The following is a 21,949-nucleotide window of genomic DNA, read 5'->3' as shown; positions in this document are numbered from 1 at the left end:
CCAAAACTAATGCTATCTCTTCTAGGAGGTGTGGTTTTTAGTAATTTGGTAGTTTCTGATTCAGTGTTCTAGATTAAGAGGAAACAACTGCTGTGGATAATAAGAAATGATTCTATATAAAGTAAATGCCTACCATAAAATCACAATACTTTTAAAATAGGATTAAAGAATTCTGAAGATAGGTTGGAAGAAGGACTAGGAGCATGGCTCAGGTGGTAAAGCCCTTAGCTAGCAAGCCAAAGTCCGTGAGTTTAATCTGCAGTACAGAGGGGTGGGGAGAGAGTGGACAGATGAGAGGTAAGGAAGCGAGACAGAAACTAATGACTTAGGACTTAGACTTTTGTCTGAAGAAACTTATGAAGGTTCTGAGTAGATTTAGGTAAAAGGAGCAAGAGTTAAAAGAAAGCTATACAATACTTTCCTGAATTTTTTAATGTTTCTATTCACAAATTTTAAACTTTAAATGTCTGCTCTGTTTAAAATTTATTCCAGCTTCCCTCCCTTCCTTCCTTCCTTCCTTTCTTTCTTTCTCTCTCTCTCTCTCTCTCTCTCTCTCTCTCTCTCTTTCTTTCTTTCTTCTTTTGAACTCTGGACCTTGGCACCATCCCTCAGCTCTTCAGCTCAAGGCTAGCACTCTACCACTTGAGCCACAGCACTACTTCTGGTTTTGTGAATGGTTTATTGGAGATAAGAGTCTCACAGCCTTTCTTGCCCGGGCTGGATCCTTGAACAGTGATCCTCAGATCTCAGCTTCCAGTAGCTAGGATTACAGGCGTGAGCCACCACACCCAGTTTTCACTTTCTTTCATATCAGTAGTCAATTGTACCTTTTGTCTAGCTAATTAAAATTTCTACTTTGCTACATCTTAAGTTCCCTTATGCTCTTAGTTTCATTAATGAAATTTATATTTTATTCTGAGATCAATATTTCCATTCGTATACTGGTACTAAACACTATGGTCGTTGTGGTTGTAGACTGAATAGATAAAGTTGCCACCATCTGAGAAAGAAGAGGCTAAAGGTAGAGTAGGTATGAGAAGGAAGGTAAGTTCCGTTTGGGAAATGTGAATATTGGGATATCTACGTGTAGATGCTGAAAAGGTAGTTGGTTATTAGCATCTGGAATTTGGGGACAACGTATGTACTGGACATGGAGATGTGGGGAGTTGGCGCCTATGGAATCGCGTGATGGCTGAAGACAGAACGTGAACAGAAAAGAGTCTGATCAAGCTCTGACCCCCGTGGAAATGCCTGTTACAAAGCTGGGGAAAGAAGAAGAACGCTCGAGAGACACTGAGAGTGATGAATGAGAAATGAGTGAGGGGAAAGGAAAACCAAAACAGACAAATCTATTATTTAAGCCACCCAGTTTATGGCATTTTGTTACAGTAGCCCAAGTGAGGTAGAAATGGAGTACATCCCTCAGAAAATGTATTACAAAGAAACCTTTCTGCCCCCCAAAACCCACATTAATGATAGAAATGAGTGTACCCAGTGTTCTTATTGTGTCTTGTAGAAACTATCACAGTGTGTCAAAATAGTTATTTGGTTGTTAGATATGAACTCTGCCAGTGGAGAGTTTTTTGCTTTTTTGTTTTCTTCTTTAAAGCAGTAACTAAGATGGTGAGATACTTTAAAAATAGTTTTTGAATAAAGGAATGAAACCAAATGGAATTGTGTAAAGTCAAATACACCTGACCTTCAACTGGTCTGTGTTCTTTCAGCTACGGCATGATAAACACACATCGGTATTTAGAATCACTAGAATATGACCTGGACAAAGCGACCTGGGAGACTTTCTGCCATCATCTCTGAGTTTCTTTGCATCTAGATTGTCATGGAGAAGAGCAAATGGAATTTTTGTTCCTATTATTGGCTAATTGGCTCTCTATCCACTCAATAGCCTATCTGGAAAAGAACCTGGGGAGGGGGATGGTACGGAAGGGGGGGGGATAGGCTATTTCATTGCTATTTGGAAAAGTATTGACTTCAACCCTAGATTTAATATTTTTCGAAAAAGGCTTTCCTTAATACTGTACTTGGTCATTAACAATTGCTCTGACTTCGTATAAAATTCTAACAGGCTCTCCATCCAGTACAATAGCTTCCATGTACCTGTGTATGGAAGGGCAAGTGGGCCTGTGAAGGCAGCAGCGGCCGGGGCCTGCAGGAGTGCACGTCAGAGGAAACCTCGGGTTCCACAAGCAGATGACCGCAGCCCGCATCCCCAGGTGACTGCAAACAGGAAAGGAATCACCACTAATGCACAAGCCACCCACAACATGGTAAAAGAGTAGAGCCAAGTGTCACAAATCATCACCTAGTCTATGAAAGATGTTAATGTGATCAATCTAGAAACCTATTTATAAGAAATATTCTAATCTCCAATCTGAAGGTTTACATATTTCCTATAGAAAATTGAAAAAAAATGAAGTGTAGCATACTAACTATTGTAATGTTAATATTTCATATATTTCTCATAAATGTTTTTAAAAATAAGTCTAGACCATATGGCAAAATTTATTTACATAGTTACATTTCAGTAAAAATTATATTGTGGGCTTTTTCCATTGTCATTAAAATCTGCATGGTTAATTATATGGGTATAATACTACTCATTGAATTCATTTGTGGTTGGAAATTGTTATTTCCCATTTTTGTTTTAAGTTAAATTTTACAATTAAACCCTTCATATATTATTCTGTGTACACATTTATTTCCCTTAATCATATTTCTAAGGTGGGATCACCAGAAAGAAAGTAGCAAACTCAATGCTGGGAAGGTGTCTCAGTGGTAGAGTGCTTGCCTTGCATGCCTGAAGCCCTGGGATCGATTCCTCAGCACCACATAAGCAAAAAGAAAAAAGAAAAAGAAGAAAGTAGTAACCTTTTTTAGGCTTTTCTGGCTCACTGAAAACTCACCATTTCAAACTCAAGCCCTGGTTCACTTCATCCTTACTAAGATTGACTACCACATACTGGATTTTGTCAATTACATGAGCACATTAAAAATAATTTTGTTTGCTCTGATTTTTAGTTCTCTGATTAAGAGTAAAAGAAAACCTTAACTCACAAATTTGGAAGGCAAATGCATCTTCTTTTCTTTTGTATTTTCTTGTTGTTGTTTTATACCCACTGCCTACCTTTACTGATCCACCAGTTTAGCTTATCCATGTATTTAAAATTTTCATGTTTTAAATTTGACTGAAGAAAACCCTTTTCTCCCTAGGGATCTCCTATTTAATTTGTGCTCACAAGGAAACTTTCACAGTTTTATTTGCTACCTCCTTGCTTTTTAATTTTGAGAAATTGAAAATAGCTTGATCTTCTTTAGTGGTGAATAATCCAGTAAACCATGTCTCCTACCCTATGGATATATATTATTGTAGGTTAACAGACACAAATCCAAATGCTTCTTTCCTTTTCTTCCTTTCCTTTCTTCCTTCCTTCATTCCTTCCTTCCTTTCTTTCTTTCTTTCTTTCTTTCTTTCGCACTCTACCACTTGAGCCACAGCACTACTTCCTGCTTTTTCTGCTTTTGTGGTGCTGAGGAATCAAACCCAGGTCCTCATGCATTCAAAGCAAGCACTCTACCATTAAGCCACTTTCTCAGTCCTCTAAATGCTTCTTAATTGCAAATATACCATATGATAATACTGATGTGAAAACTTACAGACTCTTAATAAAGGTCACTGAATCAAAAAGCATAGTATGCATGTGAAAGTTGTTTGGATATGCAATATTTAAGTGAAGTGACAGAGAGGTCCTGGTCACTCAAAGGGGCTGCAAAGGACACCAACCAGCAAGAAATTGTGCTAAGTCTGGAGCTAGTTCAATTTCATCTCTTTGTGATTCCTTATCTATGCACACAGCTATTTTTGAAGTACACTGTATTCTATGGAAAACATCAGGATCATGCTCTCATGATGGATTATTGGCGATGGAGGTCTCATTTCTATTTCTTGCTTCTCTAGAGCATAGTCCCTATTAAGAGTGAACTGTGGAGGACTGGGGGATCCATTCATGCTCTCCAAAGGGAAAGAAGGTAGGAACAGACATGTACCTGCAACAGCATTGACAGCAGAAACGAACAGCAACTTTCTCAGCTTTCATAGACAAGTTTCTACAAAGATTTTATTTCGCTTCTTCTATTTACTGAAGTTTGACTCTTGCTGGTCTCTTGCACTTCTGAACCACTCAAGCCTGGTTTCTTTTCCAGGATCCTTAAAAAACAGTTGAAGCGGTACAAAGACAAGTTGCGAGCAATATACACCTTACAGGAAGAAAGAAGATGCAGATTTGAAACAAAGATTCATGAACTCAAAGCCAACCAAGACAGTCTAAGGACCACGCTTCAGCAGATGGAGCAGGAACTACAGGTATAAAACGTGGGAAAGGCTGGCCACCTGGACCGCCTAGAAGTCTAACTTTGAGTTCTCCAGATAAGGTTGGGCTGAAGCCCAAAGCTTCATCTCCCACTTTGATCCATCGCGTCCCTTACCCTCGTCTCTAACATCCATCCTCCAGTACGCATGCGTCCGATTCTGGAAGGATGCACCATTGCAAGACAACAGACAGAGACCCTTTACAAACAGCAGACGTAGTCAAAGCAGTTTTGCACAGCACGGATTCTTAAATCTTCCAGTTTCAAGATTCTTTGTTCATTCTTTAAAAATGTTGAGGACCAGACTGGGAAGGTAGCTCAGTGGTAGAGTGCTTGCCTTGCATTCATGAGGCCCTGGATTTAATTCCTCAGCACCACATAAGCAGAAAATGCAGGAAGTGGTGCTGTGGCGCAAGTGGTAGAGTGCTAGCCTTGAGCGGAAGAGCTGAGCTCCCAGGCCCAGAGTTCGGGCCCAGTGACTGACCAAAAAAAAAAAAATGAAGACCCCTCCCCACCCAAAGAACATTAGTTTTAGTGGCTTATATACATTGCTATTTATCACAATGAAAATTAAAACAGAAGTGACTTTAAAACATATTCTTTACTTAATTGGAATATAAAAGGTAATAAACATTATGCATGTAATTTTTTTTATGCTGGTCCTGTGGCTTGAACTCAGAACCTGGGTGCTGTCCCTGAGGTTTTGTGCTCAAGGCTAGTGCTCTACCACTTGAGACACAGCTCCACTTCTGGCTTTTTTTTTTGAGGGTTAACTGGAGGTGGGAGTCTCAGCTGGCTTCAAGCCATGATTCTCAGATCTCAGCCTCCTGAGAATTACTAGGATTATAGTTATGAGCCACTGGCAACCACTCCATGAAATATTTTAAAACAGTAAATATATAGAAAAGCTGGGCATGGTAGCACATGCCTATATTTCCAGCACTTAGGAAACTACATGGTGAGACCTTGTCTCAAAAAATCAAACCAAACAAACATAGAAAAATCACAAAGACTGAGGATGTATTTCAGTGTTACCTTACCACCTAGTAGGTACAAGGATCCAGATTTCATTGGTATTATTTTACTTTTACAAATCTTTTTAATGCTTGGCTTAAAGAAAGAACCGAATTTTTCAAAAACTGTTCTAGAAATCAGTCTGTTGCAAGATGTGTTGATAGAAGCATGTGAAGGAATTTGACTTCATATAGATTTGCAGTTTAAAAAACAGGAAGATTTTCCTAATATTATCCTAATATTATACCTGTGGTTTAGAATTCAATCTCAGGGCTCCACATTTGCTAAGCAGGTTCTCTAACACTTGAATTATATTCCCATCCCTTTTTTGATCCAGTTATTTTTCAGATAGCATCTTATGCTTTTTGTCTTGAGCTAATTGTAAGGTAAGTTAAAGTAGGTCGCTGATGAAGAGAACACAGCATGGTACTCAGGCAGGAAAAGAAGTTTATTTACCAGACTGCTGCCTTGCCATGCATGATAGAGAGCACATGGCCAAAGGGCCATGCCTGGCCTTCACTAGGGAAAGGGCAGGGAGGTGAGGGAAGGTGTGGTAACACTAGATGCGATGTGATCTCAGAGCCTGGGACCCTCCCATAGTCCAATGGGAGTCATGACCCGGGCAGCCCTGGATGTGACCTTGGAGGAGGGGCAGTGACTGCAGGTGTGCCAGTTACCTAGGTGACATAGGTACTGGGTGGGCACTTAACCAAGATGGGGGAGGAGTCTGTCTCACCTTCCCAGGGTGGACCTTACACTAACCTTGGATCTTCATCCTCTTACTACCAACACCCTCTGTTGCAGGCACCATAGGCATGTTCCATATGTCCAGCTTGCTGGTGGAGAAAGGGCCTTGTTAACTTTTTTGCCCAGAGTAGCTCCCAAGCCACAATCCTGATATCTACTTCCTGAGCACCTAGGATAAAGGCATGAGCTACCACACATCACTCGGGACACTTTTATTTAATACTCTACTAAAATACTTTAAAAATAATATTCTCTTAAAGGAGAGCTGCATTGTGGGGGTCTGAAATTGTATGTTTCATTAAAATCCAATGTCTAGTACACTTGAATGGATCTAACCAGGATTCATTTTGTTACATTTATCAGTCTTGTTGAGCTAAACTGAATATCCTAAGGCTCACTCATTTTATTTTGAAAAAACTCATTCATCAGTGTTTCTACTCATTTCTTCAGAAATACTTAAGAATTGGAAAGTGGGGCTGGAAAGGTGGCTCAGTGATAGAGTGCTTGCCTTGCATGCATGAGGCCCTGGGTTCAATTCCTCAGCACCACATAAGCAGAAAAAGCCAGAAGTGGTGTTGTAGCTCAATTGGTAGAATGCTAGCCTTTAGCTGAAGAGTTGAGGGACAGCACCTAGGCCTAGAGTTCAGGCCCCACAAAAGACAAAAACAAAACAAAACAAAAAGAATTGGAAAGTTATCAAGCTTAGGGTCATACATGCAAGTTTTCTTTTTTTGGGGGGGGGGGCCGGTCATGGGGCCTGAACTCTGGGCCTGGGCACTGTCCCTCAGCTCTTCAGCTCAAGGCTAGCACCCTACCACTTGAGCCACAGCGCCACTTCCGGCTTTTTTCTTTTTGCTTATGTGGTGCTGAGGAATTGAACCCAGGGCCTCATGCATGCAAGGCAAGCACTCTACCACTGAGCCACTTTCCCAGCCCCGAAATATTTGCCATTATTTTTTATTTTTATTTATGTTTTTTATTTTATTTATTTTGCCAGTCATGGGGCCTGAACTCTGAGCCTGGACACTGTCCCTCAGCTCTTCAGCTCAAGGCTAGCGCTCTACTTGAGCCACAGAGCCACTTGTGGCCTTTTCTGTTTATGTGGTGCTGAGGAATTGAACCCAGGGCCTCATGCATGCAAGGCAAGCACTCTACCACTGAGCCACCTTCCCAGCCCCTACATGCAAGTTTTCTAACATTCTAATTTCTGCTTCAAACTTTAAATGTCAGAATAGACAATAACTATACTTCATTGTTTTCTTTGCAGTGATATTCTCATTCTCATTAGATTTTTTTCAGAAAAAACTTGCCAAATACCCAACTCTGAATAGTTATAGACTACACACTGTTTTGTGGCACAAAAAGGCTGTGTAGATTGCAGCGCAGTATGTATCTGAAGTGTTTCATGCACACTTCCTGTTTCACCACACACAATATTATTTTGAAACAGTGTTGGGGTTTTGAACTCAATACCTTATGCTTGCTAGGCAGGCACTATTCCATTTGAGCCCCATCTACAGCCCTCTTTTGCTTTTAGTTACCTTTCCAATAAGGTTTTACATTTCTGCTCAAGCTGCCAGACCACAATGTTTCTGTTTATGCTTTCTTTCATAGCTGGAATGTGCACCAGGCCCAGTAGTAGAGATGGCAGAGATGGGGGTCTACATTATTGTTGCCCAGGCTGGTCTTGAACTGTAATCTTCCCAATCTTATTAGTAAGATATCTGGGGTTTTTTAACTGTTATATGATGACAAAGCCTCTTGTTGCTCAGTGTGTGTTGGTGCTGTCTGGATTTCTATTCAGGTGCAAACTGCTATACTTACTGTTGATTTTGTACCAGAAGTGTATACGTAAGTGCAACAATCAGCCAAACGACACCCTCGGATGATTAGGAGAGTAACTTCACAGACATCAAAAAGGCCTGAGGGATTCCAAAGTCTGTGGACCACACTTTAATATGGAGAATAACCCTAGATTTTTATTTATGCCTCTGACTTGTGAACCCTGCCTCACCATGCCCACTAGACAGATCACTGGGAGTTTATTACAATAATTTTTAATTTCGAATGCAACCTATGCTTTCAGAACTTCCTGATGACCCTTGTAGAATGTAGGCTTTGGGAGAACTCAATTTTTTTCCAACTTTTTGTGATTCTCCCTTGAGTTACAACCTGAATTATCCCAAATCTTAGAGAGAGTTTAAGCTTACTCCTGAAGTAAAAGTACCAAGTAAAATATTTATAGAGAAAAAAGAAATATGTGGCATTAGCATCTCCTGGAATCTTGGAATTTAATATGTTTATGAAACAAATAAAATAAATATTTTTTCTTAAACAAGATTTTCTTTGCTCAGGCAGTGTTACCACTACTTCATCCCTCATCCTCCTGTCAAAACATCATGTGTGAAGCCAAGAGTTCTTCATCTAACAGGACTTGGAAGGGAGGAGAATCTTCTCAGATTAAGAATGCCTCTGAAGGCAGTCCAAAATGGGAACCTATTCCTAACTCTGCTGTGATTGACAGAAGGCAGAGAAGTCAAGCAAATGCAGAGTTTGCTCAGGAAAATACAGAACCTCCAGCTAACACTTTGCAAAGCACCACAGCACAGAGCCAGTCACAAAAGATGCCAAAGGAAATCCCGAGCTTTCTATCCAGTCATCAGAAGGAAAGGCTGAAAATTTCTCCTGCTGAAATGGGAGGTTCTCTGGCACTTGCAGAAAGAAAAGAGATAGTTAGCATCCAAGAGAGAGATAATGAGCAAGAGGGAGAGGAACTACAAGACCTATTGTCAAAGCTCCTGGATGCCTTCAATCCAGAAACAACATCAGGTAAGATTTTCACATTCAGAGATGATAGTGACGGCCAAGGAGTAGAGAAGCTTTTAAAACACTTGGTTCCACAGTACTAACTATTCCAATGGTTGTGATTTATCTAATGTGTAACAGAATTCTGGATTTTTTGTGCATCCACAGCATCTCTGATGCCTGATACATGGTAAACATGACACAAATATTGTTTTGTTGTTGAGATTATTGTTATCAGTAGTCAATAAATAACATATAATTAGGCAGCCCAATATCACCATTTAAAATCAGGATTAACGATGATGCTCTCTTTGTAAAGGAGAAGGGATTGAGGTATTTTATATTGTAAGTAGCATATCAGTATCACCTTCTTCATAAGCCATGATTCACTGCTGATGTCAGAAGGCCTTTTGAAACAATTGCTATAGCAATATCCTCTGTTTTGAAATAACATTGCCCTATTTCTCTCCAATATATATGCATGTGCATATTAATGTATACATATACATATATACATGCAGTGTATATACATATGATCATTTATGTTACAAACTTTGATTTGCCTAAAGATGGGATAAAATCGAGGATTATATTCTCATGTTTCTACATTAGAGGGAGCCTTCTCAAAATATTTAGGAGTTGGTATATTCATTTTATAGCACTACCATAATACTGGAGACTATTTTCACAACAGTCTAAGTGACTTACACAAAAGGAAGGAAGGAACGAACGAAGGAACGAAGGGAGGGAGGGAGGGAGGGAGGGAGGGAGGGAGGGAGGGAAAGGAAGGGAGGGAGGGAGGGAGGGAAGGTAGGGAAGGAGGGAGACGAGGAAAGGAAGAGCTGTTTTTTCACTGCCCAGAGATTGGAAGTCTAAGACCAAGGTGTCAGAGCATCAGTGTCCTCTGAGACCTCTCTCTTTTTGGGGTTATCACTTGCCTTCTTCCACCTATGTCTTTATACAGTCTTCTTTCTGTATGTTTATGTTGAAAGTTCCTTTTTTATCAACACACCAGCTATATTAGAATAGAGCCCATTCTAGTGACCTCATTTTCACTTAATCACTGAATGTAGCACCACTAGGGTTAAGACTTCATTATATAAATTTGAGGATGGAGGGGACAAAATTCAGCCATGATCGTTGGAGACCTAGACATCATCATGTACTAATGTCAGTTTTATTCTGAATGAAGCTCTATAGTTATGGAGTTATAGTCTTCTCATTAGAGGAAATGAGTTCACACAGATCCTGGAAGCATGCTCAAACAGTCTACGACAAAGACAGGATGGGGAACTCCTTGTGCCAGATTCTTAAGTCGACATAGAATTCCAGGCTTTGTATTTCCAGCTGAACATCCTTGGGGCCATAATGAGTCTCCAAGGCAAAGTCAATGTTCACTTGACCTTTTTAAGAAAAGTTAATATAAAATTCACATAAAAATTGGATTTTATAGGAAAGATTTTAGTCCTTGACATCTTCATCTTGTGTTGATGTTTCGGGTTGTTTTTCTGAGGAGCCGATGAACATGGCTAATTTCCGAACTGTTGTGGTAGGTTAGCTCTCAGAAGTGCAGTGGTTAGAATGTGCTTTAAAAAAAAAAAAAAAAACAGTCATCATTGGCAAAGTCTACTACTCACTTACGTCACATTGGGAAAGCAATGCCTGAACCTTTCATACCTAAAGGGGAAAGACTGATGAATATTTTCAGTGACTTTAGTGAGATCTTTGTATAAAAATACATCTATATGGGTATATACATGCATCGTTGGATTATTAAAAGGAAAATCACCAAAGAAAGGAAAAGGTATTTCTAAATCCAGATGATATGAGAATGTGTAAATACATGATTGGTAATATCTAGTCTTTTAAAAATATTAAAAGTAGGGCTTGGAAGGGGGCTCAGTGGTAGAGTGCTTGCCTTGCAAGCCTGAGGCCCTGAGTTAGATTCCTCAGCACCACATAAGCAAAAAAAAAAAAAAAAAGTAAAGAAAGAAAGAAAAAAGCTGGAAGTGGTGCTGTAGCTCAAGTGGTAGAGTGCTAGCCTTGAGCTGAAGAGCTGAGGGACAATACCCAAGCCCAGAGTTCAGGCCCCATGACCGGATCCAAAAAATAAAAATAAAAAATAAAATAAAATATAAATATAAAAAGTATATATCTCAAAATAGTCACCACTATTTTCACATATCATCTCAACGGAACCTTTGAGATGCTTCTTTAGTAAGTACAAGTTATTATACAAATGTGCTTATAATTCAACAATTTTTTTTTTGGTCAGCCATGGGGCTTGAACCTCTGGGCCTGGGTGCTGTCCCTGAACTCTTCAAGGCTAGTGCTTTACCACTTGAGCCACAGTACCACTTCCAGTTTTCTGGTGGTTAGTTGGAGAAAAGAGACTCACAAATTTTCCTGCCCAGGCTGGCTTTGAACCATGATCCTCAGATCTCAGCTTCCTGAGTATCTAGGATTACAGTCGTGAGCCACGGGCACCTGGCCAGATGTTTATTTTTAAGCTGGAAAGCTATAGTCTTCCTTTTTTACATTAGGCTTATTTTTTTTGAAGCCTTGACGCGTAAGCCTGAAGGTCTCTATGATTAGTGTTTACCTGGCCTATATTATTATTCATTCAAATATTTTCAGTTAAACTTGGGTCCTTATTCAGTCTTGTATTAAATGTGATCCTGTTTTCAAACTCCACTTAATCAGTGGTAATGTGTTATAAAATATACTCCAGAATTTATGCATAATCTATGTGATGGCCACGCTGACACAGAGATGGAAAGTGAAACAAGGTAAATGAAGGGTTTTTTTCCCCACGGTTATTTATTTTCTTCTCTGTTTATCCTGGGAGCACCAGACAGCAGAAGTTTCTGATTGCTTTAGTGTTGCAGCTTTCTTAGCATTTATATTTTTGGAGAAATATTGGGGAAAAATTAGAAATATCTATTATTTACAAAACACTGAGCTTTACTTAGTATTAATATAGTCACCTAGAGAAGAGCAATCACACGATACATAAAGAAATCAAGAATTTCAACATTGATAGAAATGTTTGAATAAAAAACAAATAGAGGGCTGAGGAGGTGGCTCAGTGGTAGAGTGCTTGCCTTGAATGCAAGAGGCCCTGGGTTCAATTCCCTCAGCACCACATAAGCAGAAAAAAAAGCTGGAAGTGGTGCTGTGGCTCAAGTAGTAGAGTGCTAGCCTTGAGCTGAAGAGCTGAGGGACAGCGCCCAGGCCCAGAGTTCAGGCCCCATGACTGCCAAAAAGAAAAGAAAAGAAAAGAAATTTTGGACCTGAAAAATTATACACAATTGCTGAAGTGAACATTTCCATAGAAGGGTTCAACAGAAAACAGCACTGTTCTCCTGAGCTCACTGAGCATTTTAACAATAGATTTTCTTTCAGATAAGTCATCTATCTCTATTTTAGTCTAATTGTGGTACTATCTTACTCCTCTGTATCAAGTTTCCCTTCTTCATCATCTTTCATTACTCTTTGTGCAGTGGAACATTCTAGGATCAAGCAGAAAAGAGCCAGAAAGCTCAAAGAGACAGAAAGAATGCAATTGAAACTATCCAGCATAAGAAAAGAAAGGGGGAAAGTGATGAATGCTTAAGATTCATGGCATACCATCAAGGAAAAATTTATATATACCTATATAATATATATGTGAAATATATGCATATATATATAATGAAAGTTCTAGGTGCAGAAGGAAGAGAAACGTGATTAAAAAGCTTGCTCAAAGAAATAATGACTCCCAACCATCAAATATAGGGAAGAAAATGAAATTGAAATCACAAAAGCCCAACAGATCCCAAATAATTTGAACTGACACACTCCATCATGAGCTACATCTTCACTGACTTAAAAAAAACATTTCAAGGTACTACTAGAACATAAAAAAAATTACCAAACAAGAAAAACTCTTATGGATTAAATGGATTATTGCTTTCCTATTTCTTTCTTTTTCTCTTTTGAGGCAGAGTCTCTTTAAGTATCTCACAATGGCCTCTAGTTTATGATCCTCCTGCCTCTGCCTCCTGAACATTGGCATTTTAGGTGCAAGCCACAATGTCCCACTGCTTTCTTATTTCTTTATTTTTCAATCACTAGAGGCTGAGAACACACACGCTCTCTCTCTCTCTCTCTCTCTCTCGCTCTCTCTCTCTCTCTCTCTCTCTCTCTTTTGTCGGTCGTGGGGCTTTTCTGCCTGGGCCGGCTTTGAACTGTGATCCTCAGATCTCAGCCTCCTGAATAGCTAGGATTACAAGTGTGAGCCACCAGCACCCGGCTCTTTTTTTTTTTTTTTGGTCAGTTGTAGGGTTTGAGCTCAGGGCAAGGGCAAGGACACTGTCCCTGAACCTCTTTGTGCTCAAGGCTAGCGCTCTACCACTTGAGCCACAGTGCCACTTCTGGTTTTTGAGTGGTTAATTGGTGATAAGAATCTCCCAGGGACCGTTTTGCCTGAGCTGGTTTTGAACCACAATCCTCAGATCTCAGTTTTCTGGGTAACTAGTATTACAGGCATGAGCCACATGGTGCATGGCTAAGAACACTATCTTAAAATAAATTTGCACAAGCACAAAGGTTTTTATTCAGGCTATCGAGAATGACTTATTCAAGGTCTCCACGGCACTAAAGCAGTGTCAGAGAATGCATGGACTCAAGATGCATCACCACCTCTCATAGCCATCCAAAAATAGTACACAAGGAGCCACAATGCAAGTCATCTAGCCAAAAGCTATGTAACTAACATAATGATCCTTTCCATATGTTCATTCCCTATGATCTATTTTTTATCAACTACACAACTAACAGAATACTACATGTTTATAATAAATTAAAATTCTGAAATGTAGTTTTTCTGAAAACAAACTCACTGCCATGTTCTCCATTCCCTCTGTCAGAATTTTCCTCTCATGTTTTTATTTGCATATATGTACGTCTTTCCTTTTTCAGTGTAAGCTAGATCCCACTATACTTTTGCTGTTTTCACTGCTTCAATGTCTTTGACATGGAGCAATGCCATTTTTAACATGCTTCAGAATATCTCTGGGTATGCATGGACTATCATTTACTTTACGATATATAATTAACTTGTTTCTAATTTGTAGTCTATCTCACAAAGGCTTTTGTGCTATATGGAAACAGAACTGATCGCTGCCAAATTCTTCTCTTCCTATAACAATAGCTATTATAACATCACAAGAGATCACACAAATAGTTCATAATGTAGCTGTGGAGTTGTGTTTCTGGACCAGCTTAATCAGTATCACCTGAGATCTTATTACAGCTACAATTCTCAGGCTTGTCCCACATGGACTGAATCCTAACTAGGATGAGGATAGCAATCTGTTTGAACTCTCCAGATGCTTCTGAGACACATCAGAACATGTAAGATACCACTATAGAGTAGGGCTTCTATCCCCTAGACTTGTGCTACAAGCAATGGGAAAATACACTTTAAGATCTCACAATCTGGCTGGATTCATGGGATTGATAATGATAAATATGAACCATTTAATTTACCATCTAACTTAGGGAAAAAGTATGGTCCTCAGGAATTGAGGAAGGTTAGATGCTGGCCTCTGCGCAAAAGCTTCAGCAAGTTCCATTGAGAAGTTCCAGTTGTATTTTCCTGAAGTATCGTCTGTTGGTTGATTCCAGGACCACAGTCCTCGGTGAACACGGACCTGTACAGTGGAGCTGAGCGGCTGTGTAGGGCCTTCTCTGCCTTTGTGGATCTAATCACCTTGCCCAACTTGAAGTGAAAAGGAGTCCAGACTCATAGGCCCTTGGGAGTGATAACAAAATGCATATTTAAAATCTGAATTAAAATAATTGTCTTCTACCTCTCTCTCTCTCTCTCTCTCTCTCTCTCTCTCTCTCTGAATAGCTGGTTTGAAGTATGAAGTTGTATTTTTTAATTTCCTTACTCATATGTCTTAGTTCTCTTTGTTCTTTTGTTCAGAAAAAAAGTTTTGTGTGTGAGGAGTAGGATAGGGGAAAGAAGACACAGCAGCAGGCTCAAATCCAGCTGTGCTGCGATTTCATCCGAGGGCTATTCTAACTGTGGAGATTTGACAATAACATTCAAGTGTGTGATCTACATGTCAGAGGCAAGTCTGCTTCAAGTATTACTTAAATTGGAATCGATGGCCTAAATTTTTTCTATTTGACTGCTGCTGAAGGATAGGCTTGATTGAAAAAACAAACAAACAAACTAAACCCACAAACAGACAGACATTTAGGAGTGCATGTAAAACTTGTAAAATCTGAACAAACTCTGGATGGCAGCAGTGCCAGTCTTCTGGTTGTGATATTGTACTATAGCTATACATGGTGTTCCCATAGGGGGGAAAATAGATAAAGGGTATGTATTTGTCTCTATCATTCTTTACAATGCTCTACAAATTAATAAGTATCTCAAAAATGTCCTTTCTTCATATATTGGATTAGGTGGTGCTGTGTATGTGATGTTACTATAGATTTTATCTATATAATCTATCATAGTTTGAAGAGTAAATGATATCTTTTTATATAGGATTAGTATTAGGTTTTCTTATTAAATTCCACTCCAGCATTTAAAGTTTTTCTTTTTGGCATATTATAAATGTTGTGTTTTGGTTTACGTGTTGAACATATTTTCTTTTCTTCTTACTGTTTCCCAGAGTGTTTCTGGGGACTGATAGCCACATCCTAGAGCATACATCAGCTCATGGACCAACTCTTGACCACTACTGGTTTTGTACAAGCCACGAGCTTAAAATGGATAAGGACAAAAGAAGGACATTTTGTGACACATAGAAATTTTGTATGTCAAATTTCAGTATCTATAAACAAAGCTTTAATGTACCTATTATTGTAGCTTTTTTGTTTTATCAAGACAGACTTGATTAGTTCCAACAGAGACAAAATGACCCATAAAATCAATAATAATACAGAAAAATATTACTTACTCCCAGGGGAGGGGAGAAGCAAAGCAGGGTCCATTCTTCAAGAGTAGTGTCTTATCAATGATTTATAAAAGGTAATAAATTTATTAGAGTGTCATGGAGTATATGAGGAAGAACACTAGAGAAAACAGGAAGAATGCAAACTCATGAACCTATTTAGAAAGACAGCCAAGGGTGGCACATGTCTTTTTGAATCTTCAAGTAGTTGAAGGAGGGGTTTTCATTTCAATGTCAGTTTATGAAGACAGTGCACATTGATCAATGTCACCTCTTTCATCATTCTATCCCATCTCTCCCAACTCCTGTGCAAGTTTCCTAGCTCCATTGTCACATATATACATTGAATATATGTCTACATTCTCCTACCGGTCTTCTCTTCATTCATCTACCCTCTCCCTTGAACTTTACTCTCCACATGCAGACCTCAAGATCCAGTTTCCTGGTATTCATTTTCTTAGATCATAAGTTAGTTATTCAAAGAAGTTACATTATTGAAATTCTTCCCTGTATATACCATATTTTAGTTAACACATCTGTATGTGTATATACATATGACTATGTTTATGTTTATATATATATGTTGATTGGTTGAATGATTTATAAATTAGACCTAAGTTCCACATATGTCTATCTGGGTCTGACTTCACTTAACATGATTTCTTCCAGGTCCATCCAATTTTCTGCAAAGGACATAGTATCATTCTTCCTGATTGATGAGTAAAATTCCATTGTGTACATATCAGGGTGACAGACTTTTAATACCCTCACTTTTCATGATCAATCATAATTTCAGGCTAGACTTCCTTCCCTCCTCTTGATCTTTCTCTAGGCTCCCTTCCCCGATGGCTAGGAGTGGGACTAATCTTCAGAGACAATAACCTTATGATAATATTCCTTTCAAGTGATATTATTTAGATAATATTTCTGGCTTCTGGAGGCCTCCAAACCTTTTACTTTGGGTCTAGAAAAAGCAAGAGAATTTCTAACATATTTCAAATTTAAACTTGTTATCAATCATTGGTCATAATAAAACTATTGGAGACATGGGAATAATTAGAGAGAAAAATAGCATGAGGTCTAGAACTCAAGGAAATTTGCTAATTGAACTTCACTGCTATGAACCTCATTCAGGGTTGGTCATTTATTTATAGTTTCTTTTCTTACCATGATGTTCATTTTCATTTTATTTTGCTTTGTAGTGTGGAATATAACAACCTATAGGTTTAATTTTTAATCAAACAAGAAACATACAACTGGAAGATAATTTATACCTATGCTATTTTATTAGAATTTGGCTATCATTAAACATGAAGTGTTGTAATAAAGAAACTCCAATAACATTACTTGGGCTCCAAAGCTTTTTTTATTGATTTATTTGTATTAGAAGATTGCTGTATATCTCAGGTTTTTTTTTTAACTTTTTGCTTCATTCAATATTCAAAACTATTCTCTCAAACAAGATTTAGTATCTCCAACATTGGTAACTGTTCATTAATCTATGTAGTCCTTTATATGCTAGTGCATAAACAATTCAGTCATTATTGACTTAGAATTCATGCAGCGTATTCAAGTAGAAAGTATGACACTCCGTTTCATTAATAATGCCAAGTATCTCCAAAATGTAATCCATCAACTATGAAGAGGCAGAAGCTCCCAATCCCCAAATCTACTTGGAAGTTAATTCTTTTAGTGGGATGGCCTGGCAGTAGTCACCATCTGAAAGAACATGCTAATAACCTAAAAGAATGAAGCTTTAAAGAAGCTTTAAAGAAGTTCTGGTAGAGAATTTGGCATGGTACTAACTTCTGGAAATTTTCACCATTTAAAATTTTAAAAAATAATCAAAAAATGTGTATTTTTCAATTTCAAGAACTGTGTTGGCTTTGAAGTTAGATTTACTTTCGCTTTATATCCAGGCTCAATTTTCCAACAAACCTAGGCCCACTCCTGTGCACATGCCTGCTTATCAAATCTTCAATCAACTCTTTCTTCTTTAGGAAAGGGGTTCTTAGAAGCTGAGAATATACACCTGAAAACAGAGAAAATAAACTTCATAAGGTCAACAAATTACTGGAGAATACTTGAAAATCCATATATTGATTTAAAAAAATAAAAATTTGTATTTCGGCCTACCTACTCTCAAAAATGCTAAAACATTTATTGCAGGGTTTATTTATTTATCTATAAATTTATTATAAATGTATATTCCATTTATTTATTTATAAATGTGTGTATTAACTTCAAAGTTGATTTATATATAAATTTATTACAAATGTATATTTATTTTAATATATTTGTGTAAACACATTTATTCATATAGTTAGAGAAAATTTGGTGCTCTGTACAATTAGTCATGTGGTCTAAGTTTAATAAATAATTATAAATATATTCCCTTATCAGTTAATGTGCATGAAAATATTTGGCTATAAACAGACCATAATTTTTAATACACACACACAAAGAAAGCACTTTATGCCATCTGTAATGTAAGCTTCCAGAGATTGACTTGCTTTCTAAACATACTTCATGCCACAATTATCTTAGTGGGGCATATTCTGATCATTTCTCAATTTTCTGTTACTATAAATAGTACTGCAGTGAAGAGCCTGTTCTTCATCACTGAACATTCATCATGTGAATGTTGTTTCTAGATGAAATGGAGTATGTTACATAAGAAATTTGTTTTATTGGTCGGTCGTAGGGCTTGAACTCTGGGCTTAGGCGCTGTCACTGACTCTTCAGCTCAAGGCAAGTGCTCTACTGCTTGAGCCACAGCACCACTTCCGGTTTTCTAGTGCTTTATTGGAGATAAGAGTCTCATGGACTTTCCTGCCTGGGCTGGCTTTGAACCATGATCCTCAGATCTCAGCCTCCTATATAGCTAGGATTACAGGCATGAGCCACTGGCGTCTGGCTAAGAAATTTCTTACAATGAGTAAAGTTGAAAGTTGAGCATTTATGATTCTATATTTCTGAAGTATATTTTTCCTCTTGTGTGTGTTTGAAAAATAATCATTATGACCATTTGTCAGCTGAGTACCACCTGGAAACATTATTGAATTATACATTTAAATTTTAATTTCCTCATCACAGAGAAAAAGACTCTCAATTTTTCTAGAATATATAAACAATCTCAGGAAGGGAGATGTGTATGCTCTTTCAAGTGGTAGACCAAGTTTTGCTGAAGGAAGAAGGTATTTTTTAGACACAAACAGGGTTATACCTTAAACTCTCTCTCTCTCTCTCTCTCTCTCTCTCTCTCTCTCTCTCTCTCTCTCTCTCTGTCGCACACACACACACTTTCTCCCCGCCTCCTTTTTAGTCAGTAGTGAGACTTGAACTCAGGGCCTGGCCATTGTCCCTGAGCTCTTTTGCTCAAGGCTACTGTTTTGCACTTTGCGCCTCAGCACCACTTGTTTTTGTTTTTGTTTTTGTTTTTCTGGTGGTTAATTGGAGATAAGAGTTTCATGGACTTTCCTGCTTGGGCTGGCTTTAACCATGATCCTCAAATCTCAGCCTCCTGAGTAGCTAGAATTGCAGGCATGAGCCACCATTTTCTTTCTTTGCATGGGAACCTTTGTGCATTAACTTAGACTCTATTCCTTTTTAGTGTTATCTGTGTTGTGTACTCTTGACCTAATACTATTCCCCTACCTTTTCCCCTGCCCTCTCTTTCTTCTCCCTCTCTCTCTTTTTCTCCCTCTTTCTCTCATTATCTTTCTCTCCCTCTTCCCCTCTCTCCTCCTTTCTCTCCTGCCCTCTATTCCTCTCTCTTCCCTAAAGTCAATTAGCAGTTAAGCTGGGATGTGTCTCCCCTCTTAATACCTTCCTTTAGATATTTCAGCTTTCAACCATTAGCAATATCTGTCTAGTCATTTTTAGAGTCTTTTCTTGTAATATCGCTGTCCTTCAGTGTTTTTGGAGTTCTCATTTCTAGACCTACAATGTTCCTGCTGAACATTGTCATAAACCCACAATGTCCTGGTCACCATCTAGCTTGGTCAGTGGTTCATAGGATAAAGGTGTTCCAGATTTTTTTTCAGAGTTCTGTAAGTTCTTTCTAACATTTTGTTTTTTTTTATAGAATTACAGAACATTCACTGTACATGAAAAGACTTTGTTGGTCATCAAGTTCTTTCTATATACTTCAAGTTCAAATGAAGAAACTGAAAACTAAATACTTAGGTTAATTTGCCCAAGGTTTCATAGCTCTTTGATTCCTATTTTTTCACATTTTGTTGATGAAATATTAGTAAATATGATATAATCCATACAAAATTACATGAGTTACATGTTTAATGACATCAACACAACAAGAACATTTTCTGCATATTACGTACCCACCTACTTTAGCTTTTCCCTTCTTCCCAAATGACATGATTACTCCTGGGAACTAGGAGAACAAACACTTCTTCACCTTCACCTTCATTCCACCTGATAGCTTATTATCCCCAGTGATAAAAGGAAAAATTACTGGAGGATTCCTGAAAGTACATCCAGATCCCAGTTGAACCACTACAGATATAATGAAGTTTATTGAAAGGACATCTCAATGTTCTTATAACTATTTAAGTTGTAGACATGTATCTTCTTGACCCAAGAGCTTCTTTGTGATTAACCAACCAAATGGAAAACAAATCTTTCCTAAGGCTCAGACAATTCCTTATGCCTGCATAAAAATAACTTTGAAAAAGTAAAATGTGTTCTCCTCATACTTAACTACTTGCTAAGTCTCCTTAAGGTTTGCTGACCAGCTGAGCCAGTAGCAACTCTGTAATGCGATGAAGAAAATGACTTCCAAAGTTGAAACTTTCTATATTTTTATGTCATATATGTATATTCCATATTTATAAAAATGTTATCTGTGTAACATACCTCAACTACGCTCATGAACAGCTAGACACAAATAATGCTATTTTCAGTTATTCTGTAAACAGTAATAATGTTAAATAAAAAATAATTGATAATTTTTTTGCATTCAACAGCTAAATATGATAAGAATGGAAAGTTAGCTGGGTGCCAATGGCACAAGCCTGTAATACTAACTACTCAGGAGGCTGAGATCTGAGGATGCCATTTGAAGCCAGCCCAGGCAGGAAAGTCTATGAGACTTTTATCTTTAACCACCAAAAAGCTGAAAGTAGAGCTCTGTCTCAAATGGTAAAGTTATCTATGTGTGTACTATGTGATACTTGTGTACTTTTGAGGTTCACTCTTTGCAAGGAATCTACATGACACTAAATTCCTCAAGTCCATTTCCCTTTTTCTGATACTTTGTCACATTCATCCTTGATTCACCCTTTTAAAAAGATAAAAAGGAGCAGGGTGGGTCACCTTGCTTACTCCCTGTATGTTGTAATTGTGCACGGGAGATTTTCTCATCTTCTCCATCCAATTGCCTCCTTCCTAAGCCATGATTCCTGGAAAGAACACAGTCCACATAGATGTCCCAGAAGAGTTGGGCCAGATCCCAAAACAGTGCCCCATGCTTCAAGTTCTCAGATGACTTCAGGTAGATCATAAAGTCCCAGAAGCCTGAAACAGAGTTGGAAATGCGAGGCTTTCGCATTTCCAGCAGGAGAACAGAGGAAGACTCCCAGCACTGTGGATCTGCTTGGTTCAGAGCAAGCAAATCTGTCTGGCTGTGACAGAAGAAAGGAGACACACAGCACATTCCCACAATGAGCAGGGAGCAGATGAGGCTCAAGGGGCGATGGATCCCTCTTCTGTTCCCAGGATCAGCCATGGCTCTGGAACTGCATGGGATGGAAATGTATCAGTCCCTGCTTATGTCCCATGTAGTAAAAGAAAGCAAGTTTTCCTTAAGAACCTTCGTCCTTGCAAAATAAGCACCTCGCTGTCACTAAATACAAAGCCTTGTCCTGCATCCCAAACCATAAGCCTCATTCTATCTAAAATGACTTATGGCCAGGCAGTGTAAAAATCAAAATAGGCTAAGAAATATCCCTAACCTGTGTTGTTTTGCAAGATAAAATAAGTGAACATGTTTTTCTCTGTGGCAGAAGAATACAGTTGAAGCA

At 38.4% G+C, this 21,949-nt stretch overlaps 2 protein-coding genes across 2 annotated transcripts in view; one reads left to right on the top strand and one right to left on the bottom strand.

Moving 5' to 3' along the window:
- Dytn (dystrotelin) overlaps positions 1 to 14,723 on the top strand; it is a 38,262-nt gene extending 23,539 nt beyond the window's left edge. Inside the window, exons 11-13 of the mRNA XM_013016636.1 lie at positions 4,219 to 4,378; positions 8,499 to 8,973; positions 14,620 to 14,723. Coding sequence (XP_012872090.1) covers positions 4,219 to 4,378; positions 8,499 to 8,973; positions 14,620 to 14,723 — 739 coding nt within the window. The remainder of the gene's footprint in view (positions 1 to 4,218; positions 4,379 to 8,498; positions 8,974 to 14,619) is intronic.
- A 3,080-nt stretch (positions 14,724 to 17,803) lies between these two features.
- LOC105980280 lies at positions 17,804 to 21,654 on the bottom strand. Its single transcript, XM_013009036.1, has 2 exons — positions 21,243 to 21,654; positions 17,804 to 17,937 (listed from the first exon to the last, which is right to left on the bottom strand). The coding sequence occupies exons 1-2, from the start codon at positions 21,652 to 21,654 to the stop codon at positions 17,804 to 17,806; spliced, it is 546 nt and encodes a 181-aa protein (XP_012864490.1).
- Between the last annotated feature and the right edge of the window lie 295 nt (positions 21,655 to 21,949).

Source organism: Dipodomys ordii, unplaced genomic scaffold, assembly GCF_000151885.1.
Source record: "Dipodomys ordii isolate 6190 unplaced genomic scaffold, Dord_2.0 Scaffold1, whole genome shotgun sequence".
Lineage (NCBI taxonomy): Eukaryota > Metazoa > Chordata > Mammalia > Rodentia > Heteromyidae > Dipodomys > Dipodomys ordii.
Note: the sequence above shows the minus strand (reverse complement) of the source record. Positions and strands in the feature narration are given on the sequence as shown.